Source organism: Opisthocomus hoazin, chromosome 7 (assembly GCF_030867145.1).
Source record: "Opisthocomus hoazin isolate bOpiHoa1 chromosome 7, bOpiHoa1.hap1, whole genome shotgun sequence".
Taxonomy (NCBI): Eukaryota; Metazoa; Chordata; class Aves; order Opisthocomiformes; family Opisthocomidae; genus Opisthocomus; species Opisthocomus hoazin.
In genome coordinates this window covers 34,912,793-34,934,063 of record NC_134420.1, presented here as the reverse complement: position 1 = coordinate 34,934,063, position 21,271 = coordinate 34,912,793, and the positions used below count along the sequence as shown (strand labels likewise).

Below are 21,271 nucleotides of genomic sequence, written 5' to 3'. Positions count from 1 at the left end.
AAAAGAATTTGCCAGAAAACATGCACAGATCTCTGGCCAGAATCTGCTACTGGAGAGCTCCTCACTTGGAGGTTAGGCTGCTGCAGTTGCATCAGGATGAAAAACCAACTGTGAAGCAAGAGGCATGCCACCTGAATTATACCACACAGGCACTAGCAGGAGCACCCATCTCCTGTCACAGTAGTTAGAATGGGTCATAGCTCAGGAAAGTAAGGAACAGCATGAAAAAACCCAGTGTCCCAACAAAATTCCAGATAAAAACCTTTGGATGCTATTTGATCTAGAACATCAGCATTTGCCCCTATTGTAACTGCCCAGCAAACTCTTTTTCATCACAAATGAATAGATCTGTGTATAAAAGTCAGGATTAGGTAAGGTCTTCACACACTAAATCTAGCTGGCAATTAGTACCCCTTGCAGATACTTAGCTTTAGTTTCAGGAAGTTTACAGCTCTCAAAACAAAAAAATACAGACATATTATCACTATACTATCATCACAGCATTTTAAGGTCTTCCACATAAGAGACGGTTTTTGCCTGGTCCCAGAACCTGACTGATGCAGAGGTACAAAGCTCTCACAAGACTTACCAGTGTTGTCTTCTTCCAGAAAATTTTGGTTTGGTATTTCCTCTAAATTAACTAAAAAAAAAAAATTCTCCTGTTATAGATAAATGTGGGGTGGTTTTTTTTGTTTTGTTTTGTTTTCTGGCATTCTGTATAACAGAACCAAGCCCACTAACCACACTGCAAACACTCCCATTTCAAAAAGTGAGGGCCCACCTGCCTTTTGAAACAGAAGCAATTCAGGCCAACGCATCTCAGCTGTAACAAGGCAAGTTAAAGGGGACCTGGCTCCTCAAAGCTGCCAGCTCTCTTCAAGAGCAGGAATGATAGTAGTTACAGATGGAAAAGAGCTAGGAGGTCGCTGAGCCCAGCCTGCTGCCAGGGCAGGATAGAGTCCCCAAAGAGAGGACGCGTCAAGACTTCAGCTAATACTACACTTGATCTTTGCCAGAAGGCCACAAAGCGATAATGGGAAGGGAACTGAGGATAAAAGTGACTGGCAGCTGCCTCTATGTGCTCCGCAGAGGAGATTCAGGGAAACCTCTTTGGAATAATACTTAGAATTTATCATGTTAGGCAGATGGTATTTGACTTGCTGCTCTCAATACTTAATTCTGAAAGGTTTGTGCCAGTTCTCTACTGTAATAATAATGCTGTTTTGCATGTTACAAGAAACCTGAAGCAGCATCAATAAACTAGTCTCACAGGGCCAATTTGCTGACACACTGTTCATGCTCTTTCTGTACACAAGGTTATCTTTAATGGCAGAAAATATCTTCTTATTGCTCTCTGTTGACTTGGAGGAGACTATGGATCCTCTGACCTCATTGCCCATACCACACGAGCTTTGGCTGAAGGATGGTCTAAGCAAAACTTTGCCTTTGCAGTAGGAAAGATGCATTCCCTTAGCTTATTTCATCTAGCAGGTAGGACTGCATTCAGTGCTGCCCAAGGAAGCCTATAGTATGACTTCTGCTTGTCCGTGCCATGATTCCCCTCCTCAGAAAGGTAGCTTAGATACATTACTTCTGTAGTAGGCAATGCTGGGATTATGTGAAAGAGTAAGATATTTGCTCATCTTTGTAGTAATAATTTACTGAGACAATCTTTATTTAAGCTGTCAAGAAGCTCAGCAGCTTTTCAAGAGAAAGAAGAAATAATAAAAAATTATAGCAAAATCAGAGCTGTCCTAATTTTTAAACTCATTCAGAGGGAGACCTATGTGTGCTATGATACATGCAGAGGATACTATCAAGTTAGTGAGGTTAATCTAAGGTAGTAATGTGCAAATCTCGCTTTGCCAGGAAATTATATCTACGCTTTTAAGATCATGTGCAGTACATGTTAGAAAAATGGACTCGTCAGATAACACTGCACATCCCTGTGTAGCTTCAAGGGACAAAGACCGCTCAATTTTTAATTTCTGTTGTGACTAATTCATTAAAGGGGAAAGAAATCTTCTTGAACAGATGAAAGACAAGATATAAAGGTCTTCTCCTATTCATATTCACTGAATTCACAATCACTGACCAGCCAACTGGACGTGTTCTACGCTGGTCATGGAAGACACACTAAAACAGATGTTCAAACAAGTATTTAAGACATTTAAATTTCTGATTATTTAAAATACAGGGTTTTTTAAGCTAAACTGAAACACACTGTGAATATTCCCAGCTGTTCCTCTGTAATGACTTTCCTAAGTCAAGATGCAAAACACTGTCTGTCATAATTCAGCTTTAAGCTTTCAATAAGAACCCCATAACAGGGCCAGGGTGAACTTTAAAAAATTTGATCAAACAGCTTTCATCTTGATTTAAAAGATAACAAAAATAAACCATACAATTCTGCTTTTATTCCAGCACAACCAATAAGGATGTTCGCACTTCACGAGGAGCACGTAGCCCAAAAGGCCTGTTATAAGAAATGTGCAATCTCAGACTTTTTCACTGAAAATATATATTTAACTTTAATCTCATCCACAGCCCAGTTGGGATATTTGCAAGACAAAAACGCATCTGCAGTGGGGTGGATAGCCAAGTAATGGTAAGCCATGACTCCAAAATTGGATGGACTTGTCACACCCCAATAATGACAGTGATTAAATGCCCCACTCCATTAACGAGAGTGACTCAGATTCATGGATCCCCTCGGCTGGATTAAGGTGAAACAACACCAGAGATCCTGTATCACTTTACAAGATTTATTCACGATTATGATAAATCAACTTTATGTGGCACAATTATGACAAGCAAACTACTGAGGCACGATTATGACAAGCAAATTATGGTGGTACAATTATGACAACCAAACTACGGTAGTACGATTACAACAAGAAAACTACAGTATGATTATGATAGACAAGCTACTGTGGTACGATTATCACAAGCCTCGTTTTTATAGTTTCAAAGGCAAAGGAAAATAACATAAGGGGGACAGAAAAGAGAGGAAAAGAGGAAGACGAAACTGGGTCCAGTGTTGATCCAGCCAATAGAGGTGCGGGGGGTCCAGGTCCTGGGGGGCACCGCCTTTACAGTGATTTTTCTCAGTTTTTATAGGTAGCTAGCCCCCTTCCCTTAGCTGAGTTTCTCGCTTCTCATGCTAATTTAGTTGGTGATAACCACCTTTTCTGTTTCAGGCTAAGTTAGCCTCGCTTCCCATGTAAATTAGCATGCATGCTCCTTACAGGTGTGGGGGGGCAAGTCTTCAGTCTTGAATTGAGTTGGTGGTCACGATCTCTCCCTGCCACAGTTCCCTCTGCTTGACCTCATCCCGGTGCAGGACTATTGGCTTGTTAGGCGTAGAAAGGGAGTTGGCTAGGGAGGCAACACAAAGTGGTCTGCTGAGCTTCACCAGAGTCGCATCGGGCTGTGAGTGTCTCTGCCTCGGCCCAGGCGTTGCCCGGTTGATTGAGCACCAGATGGCCAGGCGCCAGGATGAGCAGGCCCTTCGCTTATCGGCCTTCACGTGAGCACCTTGGATGAGCGCTTGAGACATTTAACCTCATATTGTCCGGACCCTTACAGGACTATATTCACTTCAAATCTATATGAAGGTGAGTAGGACTGGAGTCTTTCCATCTTTGATTGCCAGTTTGTTGCTGGACAGGTAACTTCAAATGATGGAAACCCTTGACCTGGCACTTCAACAGGGCAATAACTTTTTCTAGATTGGGAAAAATGTTGCGTTTCTTCTTATTATATTATGACATACAACCATGCTGTTTGAACATCTAATAAAAAATGACATTATTTAAGACGAACTAAAAAGAAATAAATTCAGGTTGTAGTATCAGCAAAAGCAGGGAGAAAAGGGAACTAGCTTTTGGAGGCAACTTCATCAGTTTATGTAAAAGCTACAACATCATTACCTGGAACAGCAGAATACTGGATGCAAGTAAGGGGTAGAGGTCTTTTCTCAAGAGATACTGAGTAGCAAAATCCTCTGTTAAATTGCAAGCGTGCAATTTTCCAACTGCAGGTGTGAACATCTGGTGGGGAGAATGCAGGTGTATGCAGCCACAGAGGCATGCAGTCACACGCTCATCAGTGAGCAGGATCAGCATTCACCAGTTAACGAAGGAACTGACTGGTACAGCTGATAAAAGATCTTTTACAATATTTTTGTTTTTAATCTGTGTGCTGGGTTTGCATGGCAAGGTTTTCATAGCGGGGGGGCTACAGGGGTGGCCTCTGTGAGAAGCTGCTGGAAGCTTTCCCTGTGTCCAACAGAGCCAGTGCCAGCCAGCTCCAAGTTGGACCTGCTGCTGGCCAAGGCCGAACCCATCAGCGACAGTGGTAGCACATCAGGGGTAACACATTTAAGAAGGAAAAAAGAAAAAAAAAAGACCTGTGTAACAGCAATTGAAGCTGGAGAGGAGTAAGACAATGTCAGAGAAACAGCTCTGCAGACACCAAGGTCAGCACAGAAGGAGGGGGAGGAGGTGCTCCAGGCACCAGACCAGAGATTTCTCTGCAGCCCATGGAGAAGACCATGGTGAGGCAGGCTGTGCCCCACAGCCCATGGAGGTCCACAGTGGAGCAGATACCCACCTGCAGCCCAGCGAAGCCCCCACGCCAGAGCAGGGGGATGCCCCAAGGAGGCTGTGACCCCGTAGGGAGCTCATGCTGGAACAGGCTCCTGGCAGGACCTGTGGAGAGAAGAATCCACGCTGGAGCAGGTTTGTGACCCTGTGGTCACTGCTGGAGCAGTTTCTGAAGGGCTACAGCCCATGGGAAGGACTGACTCTGGAGCAGTTCATGGGAGGACCGTCTCCCATGGGTGGGACCCCACACTGGAGCAGGAGGAAGGAGCGGCAGAAACAACACGTGATGAATGGACCGCAACCCCCATTCCTCATCCCCCTGTGCCGCTTGGGGGGAGGAGGTAGAGAAAATTGGGAGTGAAGTCAAGCCCAGGAAGAAGGGAGGGGTGAGGGAAGGTGGTTTAAGATTCGATTTTGTTTCTCATTACCCTACTCTGAGTTGATTGCTGATAAATTAATTTTCCCCAAGTCAAGTCTGTTTTGCCCATGACAGTAATTGGTGAGTGATGTCTCCCTGCCCTTATCTTGAGCCACGAGCCTTTCATCATATTTTCTCTCCCCTGTCCAGCTGAGGAGAGGAGCGACAGAGCAGCTTCTGTGAGTACCTGGTGTCCAGCCAGGGTCAACCCACCACAATCTGGTTGATGTTTTGCAACCTGCTCATTAAGAGGGATCTATTTTGATAGACCTTTACTCTTCTTGAGAACACTTTTTGTGAAAAGTTTTGGAAACTGTCGAAACATTTTTGTGCTGACAGTCTTGTAAGTGAAAAATGCACTTTTAAGATCAGTGGTGGTTTTTCATTTCCGGAGTTACGCTACCTGAGGAAAAATAATCAAGAATGGAAAAACATGAAAAGCAAAATACAACATCACAGTTCACCCAAATAAAAGTATTTCTAAAATGACTAGCTTGCAAAATATTATACTTGAGTTTTCATTCTGACTGGAGACGAGTATTTTTCGAGCTGAAAAGTTTTTCCTGAGACAGAAGCAATTTTCCTTCCTGCTCTATCCAGAGAGACCAGTCAGAAAGAACACTCTGTTTTCTATTACTATTTTTGTCCCTAAGCTTTTTTCTTTCCACGTTTCTTTTTTTCTCTTATTTCCTTTTTTTTCACTTTCATTTTCCTTCCTTTTCTTTCTTAAAATGCCCTGTCTATTGCAAAACAGAAGAAACTTCAGCCTGAAACCCAAGATTCTTTGCTTTTGCTCTCCTCTTTTCCTCTGTTTATTCATAAGGAGTATGAAAAGAGCGATATTAAGCTGAAATTTTATTCTGCTCTCCTCTGTTCAACAAAAGATAGTCCACTAAAGCCACTAAATCACAGATAACACTTCTCTGGGCAACATTATTAGGAACTGACAGCTGGTGATGGATGAAGATCTCATCTTTTAAAGAAAAAAGTACATTTAATTTCCTTTGTACATAAAATAGAGAGCACAGCATTGTGTATCTAAAGATAAAAAGAGACCCATTGTACGCTGGATGCAATACTTCCAGGGAGAGAATACTGGTTTTGTGATTCTGAGCTTACATTTTACAGGACATCTTCACATTAATTTAGAAACCACTATTCTTCAATTCTTGGTAGAAAATGAACTTTAAAAACAAAAGAGGGTGACATTTTACAGCCAGGTCCATTAGAAAAGAGCAGCTCAGTGACTGAGCTGTTACTTTTTAGGAAGAACACTGGAAGACAGGACAGAAAGAGCAGAATGGATTCTTTGGGCAGAGAGATGGGTTTACCCCCGATCCCGCCTGGGATTAAGCCATACTCCTGGGAGCCCCTGGGCTTCCTTGAGGCTGATACCGTAATGGATTAGGTACTGAACACGCAGAGTGGTGTTGGTATTGCACACCATGGACCTCATCAACTACTTTGAAAAATACATGCCAAGTAAGTATGGTCATTTTTCCATGAACTGAGGCACATCAAGCCAGACTCCAAGCATGGTGTATAAATTTCTTCTACAGAGGCACTGGCAATATACAGTACTCCTTTATTACCGGCTTTTGTGGGGTTTTTTTTCTTTCACAAATGATCTATGACTATGACACATACTCTACTTTTCACATTTGCAATGTATAACCACATTTGACATGCCCTTTCTGCAGCACTACCAGCTGCTGCTTTGGTTGAATTCAATTTTAATGCACTTCTGAAGCAGCATGGAGATGGTGAGAGTGAAACTTCAGTTGCCTGTCTGTGTCAAGCAAGACAGCTAAACATGCACTTAAAGCACATGTTCAACAAGAAAATATGGTCAGTTTGATTCCAGTGGTATGAAAGACTGCTTTAGTCTCCCAGGCTGAGGAAAAGTTCAAGAAAAACCTCTGCATGGAGTTTTTGTTTCTAAGTCTAGAGACTATTTGTGCCTTGTCTGAGTCTGGCTGCAAGTCCTCATAGGAAAAGAAGGCCTAGCCATGAGCAATTACCTTCCTTTGATTAAAACCTTCTAGTTAGCTAGTCTAAAATAGAGTGGAAATTTTTTTGTGAGCCTTAGTCCACTGAAGGGCGGAAAAGAGGCTGTCCACTGAAAACGCAGAATAAAAAGCAGCCTTTTTAAATGTGAAAGTTTATGGAAAATTCTGTGACCATCTTCATGTAAAAATAGCTATTCTGCTTTCCCTAAGACTTTAGATCATTCCCTTCTTTTCTCTGCTTCTTTATTCTTCTTTTTTTTTTTTCCAGTGGACATAAAGTAGTTAGTAGCAAAGGACTGTATTTGGTTTTCCCATTAGTTTCAGAAAGAAAAGCCTCTGGAAAATAGAAGATACAAAAATGAAACTTGCCCTGGACTTCAGCTAGAAATTCAAACAGACCAACTCAGAGCAAATGAAGATCATCAAGAAGTACAAGGGTCTATGTAGTTATTTCAGAAGGTGAAGCCTACGGTTTTAAGTTTCACCCATACGCATGCACATACACTTAAACAAAAAGCATCCGTGTAAAACATCCAACAAACAACCGACCTTTAAATCACTCCAAGTTGCTGCTTCTCTGTGAAGAAATGGATTCCTCCCTCTGCTTTTTGGAACCGGTCCCCAGCTCATGATGGGGTATGTAAAAGTTGTTTTTCGAAGTTCCTGCATTGTATATTCTGGTCTAAAACTCCCATCACTCATCTCTTTTTATGCCATAACCTACATTTTGGGTAGCTGGAGCCATTTTCAAGACCTTGGAGGATCACTATTGGCAAGATTATTCTCTACATCTTGATTCTAAAAGTTTTCAACACCCAGTTGCTCATCCAGATGTATTTAGGAGCTTTGAAATTCAACTGCTATGCTACTGAGCAGGTTTTGAAACCCTTTTTGGATCACAGTAGCTACAGCTTTTGCTAAGCCTCTCCTTCATCTGTGTTACAGCTGAATGAAGATATTGAGTATTTTCTCTTTTGCGTCATCCATGAGTCTGCAAATTGGAAGTGCTATAGGGGAAATACACTCTATAAGCAGGATCCACAGGGCTGATCTCATACAAAGATCTGGTTAGCTGTTGGGGTCGATGTAGCCTGAGAATTAGCACGACTAGGCCGTTTAAGTAAAACAGCATAACTGAACAGGCCGCTGGGAAGGACAGCTAAGAATAGCCATTGAGAAAGTTCTGAGAGTGTACATGATGTGGGTTAGGAAAAACAAGATGTGTTCAAGGACGTGGAGGCGGTCTGTTGCTATTAGCATTAGTGCATAGTTACCAATCATAAGGGAATATGGGGTGCGTGAACAGCGTGTGATTTATGTCTGTAGCCTATCCGAATAAGCGTGATCGCGTGTGCAGATATGAAAAATGTATATAACCATGCAAGCAGAGCAAAAAATCAAATCAACTGTGCATTGCATCAATGTGTGAGAGTCATTCCTGTCCCTGCATGGATGCTGAAACTCGGCAGTTAGCATTCTAGGCTGCAGATAGATGCCGTTGGGAACCATCCAGCTGGAAGCCCACCGGTGTTACACTGAGCTCTCCCTATGCCTGGAGACAGGTGGCCCAGATTCCCTCCACTTCTATATCTTACTGCTTTTCTTGTTATGGAAGATCCCAGAGACCAACCTTGCCACGGTTTCTTTGAGAGACAAACACTTCCTCCTTCATTGTTAAACAGTGATTTTGAAACCCACATACACACACACGACACCTAGCCAGACTTCCTTCTTTCTACTTTCAGCAACACTGACTAGAAGATCTGGCTTCTTCAGTCCTCTTTTTTACCCCTTTAATACTTCACACCTCTCACTAAAGCCTTGTTTTCATTCCTCTTACACTGATATATGCCAGTTACCAAAGAGGATGCAAAAATGTCAATCGGTGTCTCAGACTGACAATTGCACTTAATTACCTCTGGCCAACACCCCCCCCCCAGATGTTTAGAATAACAATTCAGGAATTCAACAAAGTTGTCCCCAGGTGCCTTAGAGATAACAAGAAGTGCTGTGACATGGATAGTTCAGAATAAGGATAGTTCAAATAAGCAGCCAAACCAAGCATGAGTCCTGAATCAGTTGAAGTTTGCCTCGCTTGATAGTGTTGTGAACTATACTTCTCCACATTTCTGCAGTGCCTCCTACTTTAGGCTGCATGACAACTTAAGAGACTTTAATTGACTCTCAACATGCCTTTCATAAGTATTATTTCCAATCCACTGGCTAAGAAAAGCACAGCATAAAACATGTAGCCATTGTCCAAGTGCACAGCAATAAAGAGAAATCACCAAAACAGCTCTCCCATTTTATGAAAAGTACAGCTTCTGCACCTGCCAAAAGTTCTTGTCAGGTTGGGTTTTTTTTAACTCATAAGTGAGTCAACAGCATTAAAAAAGAGGTGGGAATTTTTTTTAGTGCACTATCAATACGGGCTGTCTCTTAAAAGGGAAGTCAAAGAGAAGAGCAAGTTGAAAAGTCTTCCAACTGCATGTCAGTATTTCTCAGAAATGCTACGATAACTCCACCACTTTTCAGAGATGGCACTTCAAAGGTAGTTACAAATACGCCCTCAGAAAGTACAGGAAATTTAGTGCCTATAAAAAAGGGAGGGGTGGGGGGACCACACAACCAGCAAGCAACCAAATAAAACTGGGTTCTAAGTCATTGCATAAAAAGTGCTCTCCATGGAAGTAATTATTTACAACCACATTCCAGACCTGCTGAAATAAGATGACCGATCCTGAAATAGTCTTTGCGGGTATCAAATTACTAAAAATACACAGGATGTTTCAGTGAGTGTTTTGTTCATCAAGAAAACTGATAAGCCTAAGGGCTTCATGAAAGAGAAATATCTTTAGCTCTTCCCCTGGGAGAAGGGGTAGCTTTTCCTACACATGTTGTTCCTAGAAAGCCATGTGTTTCTTTCAGAGGTAGTGCTGGTCCACATTGTGAGCCAGTGTTTCAAGACTGGGAGCTGATCAAGCCTCTCCACATGCAAAGCAATGGCAACTTCCCCTCTCTTTCAATCAAGGCTGGGAAAAGGAAGATGTGTATCCTCTGGAAAAAACATGGTGAGTTTGCAGAGTCCACACAAGACAGGTCTATGCCAGGCAACATAAAGAAACATTTCCAGTAGTCCAGCTAGTACAATAACAGCAGCAGTGATGCTGCAGGAGCCCTGACTCAGAGAATACTCTGTTAGCGTAGTCAATGCATTGATGTCCTTTGAACAATTAATCTTGCTGCTGTCAGTGGAACTGCACCAGAATTTGAATTTAAGAGTTGAAAAAATACTTAACAAGGTAGGCAGTTTTAATTATTCCTTATCTGTCCTATTTCATATCTTATTTGCCTAATGTTGTTCTATCTTTAGGTGCAAACAATGACAAAACAATTAAACCAATTTCCTTCTTGTCTAGGTCTAGTGCAGCTTATTCTAGTTTTTCAGTTGTTTCCCTTTAGCATTTATGATTACCTCACTCTTGTATTGCTCCTCTTGTTCCTCTCTTGGTTGGTTTGATTTGTTAGTACATTTACTTAGAACCAAAGACATATAGACACATATGGTATCGAACAGGGAAACCCACAAACACATGACTCCAACCTTGTTCCAGATAACACGCAACACTTTCTGATGGTCTTCACAACTCTATCAGCAGAAAACACGCACAAAACATGACCATAATGTTTTATGAATTGCTTTACAACTCTTAAAAATCAGTGTTGATTTTTCGTCCTGAGAGAAAGACTGGACCTCATCACTGAGAGACTGAAGAAACTTCAGTGCTGATGGAAGATTTACATGTGGACAAGGAAGCTACTCTAACTAACATGTCCAAAAGGTGGTTAGATTGCATTTGACACCTCTTGCAAAGACAGTTCCAAAAATGATTTACAGATAGATGTCGCTGAATGCTATGAAACTACAATTTACTGTTAATCTGTGCTCTACTACTCCATTCCCCTGAAGAGGAGTTTTACAAGGCTGTTGTAACACCTTATCAAAAGCTTCATTTAATCCGAAAAACTGACTAGATGCTACTTCATTGAACTATCTCAGCAGAAGGGTCCTGAATGTTGGCGTGTTTTTCCTCTAACAGCAACAATCTAGCACACCAAGATAAATACAAAAATGCCAGCATTTCAGAAGGATTCATCAAAAGATAAAAATTTCTGTGCACGTGCACAAATTTACATGCGATAACACAAGACGAGCTTTGCCACTATATAGTGGTTCAAGAAGATTCTTCTTCAATACTTGCTCACAGAGAAAGAGCACAGCTCTGAAGCGAGGAAGAATTCTTCCAACTTCAATTGAGAAGTTCCAGTGCAAAGGTCCTGCCTGCATGATAGTATCAATAAACTAATCACATAAATCTAACCACAGCTAAACAAATGTTATTTGACCAATTACCAGCTGACAATCTGTACATGCCTCTGTTCCTGGAAATGAAACATAAGAATATTATTTAGCCAAAAATGGACTCACTGTTCCAAACAGCACATATGCCTGTGGAGTCCCTTCCAAGCTGCAGTCATGCAGGGGCTCCCTGAAGCAGCATTTGTCTGGTCACACACATCTAGATGACAGCACTGTTGTTGTTAGGACAACAACTTCTGGTACTGACAAGTGACTCCTGAAATGTCATTCCTTGCTGAAGCATCTCAGTGTTGAACGATAGGGACTGAAAAACAATGGGATATTCTGAGTAGAATAATCAGCTATTTTTTTTAATTGATAATTCATATATACAGCCTGTGGAACTCTGTCCAAATGGATGCAAACAAAGATCTTCATATAATACAGTGCCTTTGGACCGATCTCACAGTTACTCATATGTACACCAGCATGAATTACTCCGTGCAATCCCCCCCCTCCCATGTCTTCTCCTGACACTGGATTAAAAAATAAGACAGTCCAGCCTGAGACTTTTTTTTTTTTTTGCAGAGGCACCAAAGTAGGCTTGCTCAGTCACTCTGTCTTGAGACGGAGAGCCTCTCGCCGTTGCTTCTGAACAGCCCTGGAATCTTCCCACAGACGAGGTCCTCTGATGTTTTCCCAGTTATCCAAGTCAGACATCTCCAGCTTCTGCAGATAAACAGCAAAAATAAGTGTCACCTTGACAGCCTCATGATTTAAAGTACGTATTATTCTAAGCTGTTTTCTTTCTGCCCAAGAAACTCAGTTTCACTATTGGCCTGATTAACTTTCATCCACTCTGCAAGAGAAGTTCAACAACAACGGAAAAAAATTCAAGAGTCATCCATATAGCTACATCAATGACTAGGGTGGGCATTGCCACATCTGCTTATCAAAAAACAAATAAAATGTAGGACAAGAAGCGCTATAGCATCTGAACATGACTGAAGATATTTTGTATTCACTTTTTGTTTCTTCTCTCACCTTGTTTTCCAGATCTGTTCTTCAACTGCACGTCTGCCAAGTACTGAAGTAGGACGAGTGATAAGCATTTGTATAGCTCAAACAGAAGATTAGTGATTAGTGACCTGAAGTATCCTGTCAGCACAGATACAAAGCACACTGGAAAAGATGAATTATCTAGCACAAAGAGAGAAACAGTGCAATCCCCTTCAACACGTATGGTTTTAACTTGAGAGAGGTATGCGATGCCTTCTGCTGCCTAGTTTCTCATGGCACCCAACCATCACAGATAGGTCTCTCACCAAGTCATACACAAGATGTGCTAACTGGCCAAACCGTCAGATACTTAAAAACTATCTAGATTTTAATCACCTCCTTGCCTATTCCTATCATCCCCACTTAGAAGTACGAACGACTGCAGAATTTATCTAGCCTTAGAGGCGCACAAAAATGAAGAGCAGGCACCCTCTCGACCTCACCTACCAAGTGCGGAAGAAGACAAACACACACTGCATCTTCACAGTCCTACTGGCAGAGGCACAGAAGTCCCTTCCCAGCAGACACAGACCTCAAGTCTCACATCCCAGCCCGCAGTCTGGAACGGGGCATCAGACACAACAGGGCTCTGCTGACAGGAGACTGAGGAGCGGGGCTGCACCACTGCCAGAAACAGGGCTATTCCACATGCTACTGGAGAGTGCCATACTGCACACCATTAATGATACGTACTGCAGTGGGATTTAAACCTCTGATTTGTGATCAGGGCCTCATCTCAGCAAATGCTGTAACACTACACCAGAAAACACTTAACCCTGCCCTGAGCCTGTGGTCTAATTTGCCTGCCATCAATCATCCAAATAAATGGCAAATACCGCGGGACTTGAATAATACTTGCAGAATAAATCAACAGATAGAACAGACCTGCTGCTATTAGTTCATGTTATGTAAAAGTTTTCTGCCACTTCTACAATTGAGAAAATTGCAATGAGGTTAGTCAGATATCAAAAGACATTAGGCAACACTCAACAGAAAATATATGAGAACGCATGCACAAACACAGCAGACTTTCACAAGGCAGGAGCAACTGAATTTTTTATATAGTGGAGTTGGCATAGGTCCTCCTGAAGAATTGTCTTCTCTACTTTACACGTCTTTTGATTAGCTGGTACTTCATTTCAACTGGAAGCAATCTGAGCTGACATGGAAGGAGGGAGAAGGAAGGAAGGTACCCATCATCCCACGCAGAAGCGACTATCCACTCTGTTTGCAAATTCAGACTTTAACATCTGATTCTAATGGAACTTTCAAGGAAACTACACTCTAAATAATTGTGCGCTTTAACAGAAGGTAAGCACACTGATTTTATTAAACACAAAGGTACCACACAGCTCTGAGGATCTGAACTATTCCCAAGGGTGCTCAGCCCAGAAAGTCTGAACAAGAATCAGTATTTAAAATATATACAACAGAACTTGTAGTATCTACAGATAGGCTACACGAAGAAGTCTATCAACAGAGACTTGCATACTGGAGATCTGATGCCTTGCTGCAATTCAAGAAGAAATTACCTTCCTTACGTGACAGTATCACTAGTTTAGGGGACAGGTATCTGCCTCAGAAGGCAGCATGATTAGGCAATCCAATTTTCTAAACTGATTCTATCAAGTTTTAGAAGAATAGAGGACTCCTGTTGCATTGGGATATGCATAAGAATCACTGGTGAAAGGGGACCCAAAAATTTGTTCTGCAATGCTTCCCTACCGAATAGCTATTTTTACATCTATCTACCTGTGCTGGTTCTGACTGGGATAGAGTTAATTTTCTTCATAGTAGCTGGCATGGGGCTAAGTTTTGGATTTGTGCTGAAATCAGCGTTGATAACACTGGGATGTTTTCGTTACTGCTGAGCAGTGCCTGGACAGAGTCAAGGCCTTCTCTGCTCCTCACCCACCTCAGCAGCGAGGAGGCCGGGGGGCACACGCAGCGGGGAGGGGACACAGCCGGGACAGCTGACCCCAGCTGACCCAAGGGATATCCCGTACCGCGTGACGTCATGCTCAGCACATAAAGCGGGGGAAGAAGGGGGAAGGGGGGGACATTCAGAGTGATGGCGCTTGTCTTCCCAAGTGACCGTTACGTGTGATGGAGCCCTGCTCTCCTGGGGGTGGCCGCACACCTGCCTGCCCGCAGGAAGTGGTGAATGGATTCCTTGTTTTGCTTTGCTTGCATGTGCGGCTTTTGCTTTACCTATTAAACTGTCTTTATCTCAACCCACCAGTCTTCTCACTTTTACCCTTCTGATTCTTTTTCGCACCACATCATGGGGGGAGTGAGTGAGCAGCTGTGTGGTGCTTCGCTGCTAGCTGGGGTTAAACCACAACATACTTCACATACGACTAAATAAAAACTAAACTTTTTGCTTGGTCACTGCCATGAAAATTCTTACAACAGTATCACCCCAGAATAAATGGCTACATTAGATGTAGGCCAAAGACACGTACAGAGATACATTTTAAATCAATCTTAGTGCTCAGAATAAGACCAAAATGACAGTCCTTCCATTGCTCAGGCACAGAACAACCTGCACAGTCACACAGCTCCTTCAGCTTGCCTGAGCTGTACAGTGAGAATTCAGGCAGGCAACTAGTTCTGCTCCCAGACGAAGTGAACCTCTCTCATTCAAACTGGATGGGCCTTTTTATTTTTTTATTTTGTTTCCTTTTTTTTTTTTTAGCCACCTGCACTCTGCCCACCCAACTTCACAGAGGCATCACATATAGATGGTAAACTACTTCCAGCTTTTACTAAATTGAAATCCATATGTACTGGCAGTCTAAAAACCAAAAAGCTTTTTCTCCCAATTCAAATGTACTAAATAATCATTGGAGACTACAACGAAATGTAATCAGATCAGACCAGCACCACTCTTCCTATATGTCTCAAATAGCCCAAAGGGTATTGAAAATTAGCTGTTTAAAGTAAGATCAGTGTAGTCCATTAAATCTACTGATTCACTTTCTAAATCAGCTAAACTGCCTCTTAAAAGTATGGGACTGACAGAAGCTGTAAATTCAGGAAAAAAACGCAGCGATGCTGACAGGCACAGTGAACAAAAAAATGTTAAACTGTTTGCCACACATTTGACTTTTAAGACTTTTTTTAAACAGCTTGCCTGGTACAAAGGTACCAATAAGGATATAAAGAGACCTTCACTTCTTAACTGCTGGTTCAAGTGCCTGGCTTGATATTAAGTAAAAGCCATAATCCTCTGTCAGTCTTAAAGTAAAATTTTAAAAACAGCTTGAATTCTACTCTTACAGGATAGTCTTCATACAACAATAAACAAACTGAAATTTGCAGAAATTCATTTAACACTATTGGTGCTCAGGCTCAGTTAATTCAGGGTGGTGACTTGCATAAAATGTTTGGCTTTGGTCTGTTTCCCAGATGTGAAAGGAGGGATAAGAAAATCCTGTTTACTTCACAGTTTCATGCAATAGATTCCGTGATAAGTGCCACAGAAAAAAAAATACTCTACTTCAGAGAGGCAATTATTTCGTATCATTATAGTAAGCAAACCCATTTGCAGATAGAGGATGAGCCAGGGAAGAATATCCTCATGGCTGAAAGATGCAGCGAAGGAAATGCATTAATCCAGTCTGGTTTTGGAAGGGTGTCAAAACAGCTTGAAGACCATAAAAGATATATTGAGGAACTCTGTGATGACACATAGATGCAGAGGTACAGAATTAAGGCTAACACTGAATCTGCTGTCTTGTGTGTGACTGAAAATTTTAATTTTACCATCACACTGATACAGCCTTACTGGGTTTTTTTACAACTCTTTCCCAAAGCCACCTTTCTGACATCTCACTTTCTTAGTATAAACCTGGTGTTACTTTGTTTAGGAGGTGGCATAATTTAATATCTGCAATTAGTGATTTAATAACCTGTGATTTAATAGCCCATGATTAGTGATTTAATTCTCAGACTAAAAAGAAGTATTTTTCCAACTAGAGAATGTTTAGTTTTTATGTTATTAGTACACAAGCAAGTCAGCAAGAATATGGCCAGAATAAGGGGGGGGGGGGGGGGGTGTTCATTAAAGGAAATTCTTTTTTTTTTTTGCACATAAGCAACCAGAGAGCTGCTGCTCTTTTTGGCTTTGCTGAAGACTAATAAAAACCACAACGCTGAAACTAACAGAGATTTCGTTGCTCACTTCAGTGGGATCCAGTAACATTCATCTATGGCACAATTAATTAACCTATGGTGAACTGGTTTAAGAGACTCTTTCCCCATAGGTTACTTTCCCCTTAATTATGTCAATTCAGTTCTATGTGGGGCTGTGCCCCAATCAGAAAAAGGAAAAACATCAAAAAAACAAATACATACTGTTTATGAATAAATCCTGCTTAAGTATAAGACTACACAAACACTTGAACTGCCGCAGATGAGGGAATCATTGGGCAGAGAGAGAACAGAAACATCTTTAGGTGGCTATGTTGTAAAAGATGTGTATCAAGGAACTGCGTCATCACTTTGTTTGTGCATTATTTTTCCAATTTGAAGAATGAGAACAGGACTTGCCTCCACCTCAGAGGTGTCACACAGTTTAATTAATGTCTGCAGAGTGCTCTCACTGTTTTGTGTGAAGATGCTATAGTGATACAAATTACTCAGTAAATCAAACAGTTACAGCACTTGGTTAAAACTACATGATTACACAGCCTAGAATTTTTATAATAACAGAAAATAACATTAGGCAGATAGACTTCCATCTAGGAGTTAAGGTTTGCCATGATTTCCTCCCAACTGGCAAGCAGTTTCCTTTCTTAAAATGAAGTCTGTCTTAAAAAGCACATTAAATCTCAGAGGATAACCGAGTGCCATTTATGCATTACACCTGCAGATCACCCAAGGTGGACTTCTCGGTCCAAAGGATTCACCAGCTCCATGGGTAAAGTCAAGAGAACTCATGAATGGGTCATTTACTTCAGCTTATCTTCTTTTCTTCAGCAAAAATGAAACTCTGAAAGATCCAACATAGGCCAGCATGAGCGCAATAGTACACCTTCAAGACCAAACATCCAAAATTCAGCAAATTCCACTTGTAATTAAGCAATGAAGTACATTTAGGACAGTCTTCCTTTCCCTTGCATATGGAAGTTTTATCAAGCTACGGTTAACATGCCCCAGAAAGAGAAGTGCTGTTTATCAGTTTATCTCTGAATTTACAGCTTGGGAAATCTACCCAAGTTAATAGGACCAAGGAATTTCCCGACTTTGCTTGATCTTGCCAACTTTGTATCATACTAAACTTTGTAAAGGTGTGTCCTAGTTACTGCAGCAGAACCCTCTAAAAGAGGAGCAGCCAGGGACAGACTTTTGGGATGTCTGCAGGCTGTTTTTCAGCTACATCAAGGTGAGCTTGACCGAAGAGGATATGTGATCTTCTACAGTGCAGGAGTGCAGTAAGAGCAAAAAATGATAGTCCTGCGGCTGGTGGGAAGAACATATGGATTTCCACAGCAGGCCCCTGTCTGGAGCACATAAAAGCCTCCAGACACCACCGACAAGGTCTATTTCAAACGTCTTGCTAGGATTATTAAAGCTTGGAAGTGTGGACAATATGCCTCTATCCTGGCCTGTTAGTTCAGGTAACATTCACACAGAGTTAGAATAGTTTTGGACTTTTGTTTCCTATCTACACTCTCCTGCTGAATTTCCACTCCTCTCTCTTCCGGAACTTGCTTGTCAATTTATACACGGAAACAGAATGGTTTTCTCTGTGTAGAAACTATGGTTTTGGCTAAACGTTAACAGAGCAACTTTAATCCTTTCAGCCATAGATTTTCAGTGACATCAATGGCTAGTGTTTGATTTGTGTTGTTGGGCAAATTTCTCATAGGAAAAAAAATCCTCCTATTTCTTCTCTGTGGCTAACATCCCCTGTCTATTTGATGAGGATAGTAATACAAGTGCTATATATATTTGATGAGGATAGTAATACAAGTGTCCCCTGCTATATAGCCAGTGACAGAAAAGCTACTTCTCAGCAATACTGCTGAATGCATAGTACAAAAATCACTTGTAGATAAATCTACCTTTCATTCTATCAGAACCAATAAGTCTTCAATGTCAAATCAGACAGACTTCTATCTGAGAAGGATCAAGGCACCTATCTAAATTTTCAGAAGAACATAGAGGAAGTTTCAGAAGGAAAGGTCTGGGGTCTTTCTATGGTTGGAAGGTATTTGGGTTTTGAACTGTATTGTGCTTGAAGACTCTTTATTTTCTTGTTAGAGCTGTAAGTTGGCACAGCGGGACGCTGGCTCTCCAATGACTTTCTGGGAAGATGCAATGAACAAGATGGGAGTATTACATACTGAGTTGCGAACAGCATTTCCCTCAGCCTCTCAACTTATCAGTGATGTCTCCCAGCTGTACTTGAGCAAAACTCAAGTCTTATCAGATGTATGATGAAGTCAGGGGTGGAAATAGGGAACTTTTCCATTCAATTTTTTAAAGTTTTACTATTTAGTTAAAAAGTATGCACACTCTATGGTCAGTTTCTGCCATCGCCTCTCACCTCATTTTTCCATTTGACCGGTAAGCCTCTTAGGACAGACACTGACCCACTCTCTGACAGTAACTTTCTACTGCAGAGTACATTTGTACAGTATAGTTTGAGCATTAAATAAAGATGGGCCACAATAATTTGAGAGGCAAAGAACATGTGAGAACTGTGTAACAGCCTTTTAAAATATTTCAAATCTAGCCTGAGTGTCCATGTGGGCATCGTCTGGAAGTACACTGGCAGTCACAGAATATTCCAGATAGCGCTTATGAAATTGGCCCCCCCCCAAAAAAAAAAAAAGTTAAGCAAACCAATCAGGAGGATATTCTTGCAAAAAGCCTCTTTGCCTGGTTGCTGAGACAAAATCTTCCTTCAAAACTATCTGTTTTGCTGTATCCTCTTCAGAAGCAGTCAATGGAGGAATGTATACAGCCTCGGCTGGGTAAATAAATTCCAGTACACCATACTGAAGTTACTTCAGAGACATTTCATACCAAAGATCTAGCAATTCCCCACTGGGGGTCCATTAGTACGACAGAAGTGCTTAACATTTCCATCTAGTCAGCTGCATAAGAAAATGCTCCCAATACTGCCTGGTAGAAGCTAGCAGCATCCCTTAGGACAATAAATGAAAGAATTCAGCCATGCTGTGTGGATGCCACTTTCCCTGCTCAAACTTTTTTTTTTGTGACTGAGACAACACACAATGTTGCCCCTAACATAAGAGTTGGTCATTCCTCTGGAACTGAAAAAAAAATGTACAGGATGCACAAGCAAGTACAAAGGACTCTGTTGGAGAGAACAGAAAGGGTGAGGAGAAGAGATTATTTATAACAGGTGTTTGTTCATCCTGACCATGTTTGCTGTCCAACTGCACTGTTAACTGCCTCACTTCATTCTCCATCTATGAGAAATCGGTGTCTCTCTCTGGGATAAGAAAAGTGCAAGTGTAACACACATGAAAGCAACAGCTCACAGTTAAGGAAAATACTGTGCAAAGAGATATGTTATAAACACGATCAGGAAAGAATTTACAGGACTATTTAACAGAGATTAATTCCAGAAATAAGACTAGTAAAAAGCAATACCCTGTGAACCTTCCTCTGGCTGCTAAATATCTGTCTTCCTGCAAGAAGACTTTTTCACCAAAACTCTTCCTGGTCCTTACTCATCCCCAAATTCCACCTTCTTCTGTTTATTTAATCACATTTTGAACTATGGCACACAAGACTTTTGAGATGTCAACAAGAAAAGGAGCAAACCATAACTTGGCTATGGACTGTACATCCACTCAGAATAAAATGCATAGCACAAACTGTTTTGACTGAAATCCTTTCCCTGTCTTACCCACGACAGTCTCCATTAATGATAAACTAACACCACTTTGTCCTTCTCTACAAAACACTAAGTGATGAAGACTCACAGTGAAATAAAAACTCTCAAGACCATTTTACATGTGAATAAACTGAAATGTAAGAAACTCGACTTGTCCCAGACACAACCTTGAGAACAGTCAGAATTTAATGGCTAGGCTGGACAATGCACCGATAAAGAAGAGGGCATGGAAGGGACAGCGATTAAAGAAGGAAAGAAGACTGCCTCAACCTTACTTAATGTCACAACAGTCATGAAGGAGGGTTTTTTTTCCCCTCAACACCTTTGTCACATCTCAAACAGCTCAAGGTATTTAGCCACTAGTATCTTCATAGACTCTGAAGTAAATCAATTGAATATGCTAATATGTTAATTCTTAAACAACTAAATCAGTAATCAACTGGTACTGACAATGGCAGCAACAAGATACTTGCTTGACCAACCTGATCTCCTTCTATGACCAGGTGACCCACTTAGTGGATGAGGGAAAGGCTGTGGATATCGTCTACCTGGACTTTAGTAAGGCCTTTGACACTGTTCCCCACAGCATCCTCCTGGAGAAACTGGCTGCACATGGTTTGGATGGGTGTACTCTTCGCTGGATAAAGAACTGACTGAACGGTCAAGCGCAGAGAGTGGTGGTGAATGGAGTTAAATCCAGCTGGTGGCCAGTCACAAGTGGTGTTCCCCAGAGCTCAGTTTTGGATCCAGTCTTGTTTAACATCTTTATCAATCATTTGGACGAGTAGATTGAGTGCTCCCTCAGTGTCGATCTGCTTGAGGGTAGGAAGGCTCTGCAGAGGGATCTGGATAGACTGGATCAATGGGCCAAGGCCAACTGTATGAGTTTCAACAAGGCCAAATGCCAGGTCCTGCACTTCGGTTACAACAGCCCCATGC

General features: G+C 41.6%; 1 protein-coding gene across 2 annotated transcripts in view; it reads right to left on the bottom strand.

Annotated features, from left to right (window-relative positions):
* Positions 1-2,757: 2,757 nt before the first annotated feature.
* COX16 (cytochrome c oxidase assembly factor COX16) overlaps positions 2,758-21,271 on the bottom strand; it is a 59,237-nt gene continuing 40,723 nt past the window's right edge. Inside the window, exons 4-5 of one of the 2 annotated variants that reach the window (XR_012764460.1) lie at positions 11,524-12,123; positions 2,766-4,712 (exon numbers count right to left, since the gene is read on the bottom strand). Coding sequence is in view for 1 of the 2 variants with exons in the window: in XM_075425099.1 (XP_075281214.1) it covers positions 12,007-12,123 (117 nt within the window). In the remaining variant the exon portion in view is untranslated. Of the gene's footprint in view, positions 12,124-21,271 lie in introns of both variants that reach the window. The other variant, XM_075425099.1, reaches the window with a different exon arrangement.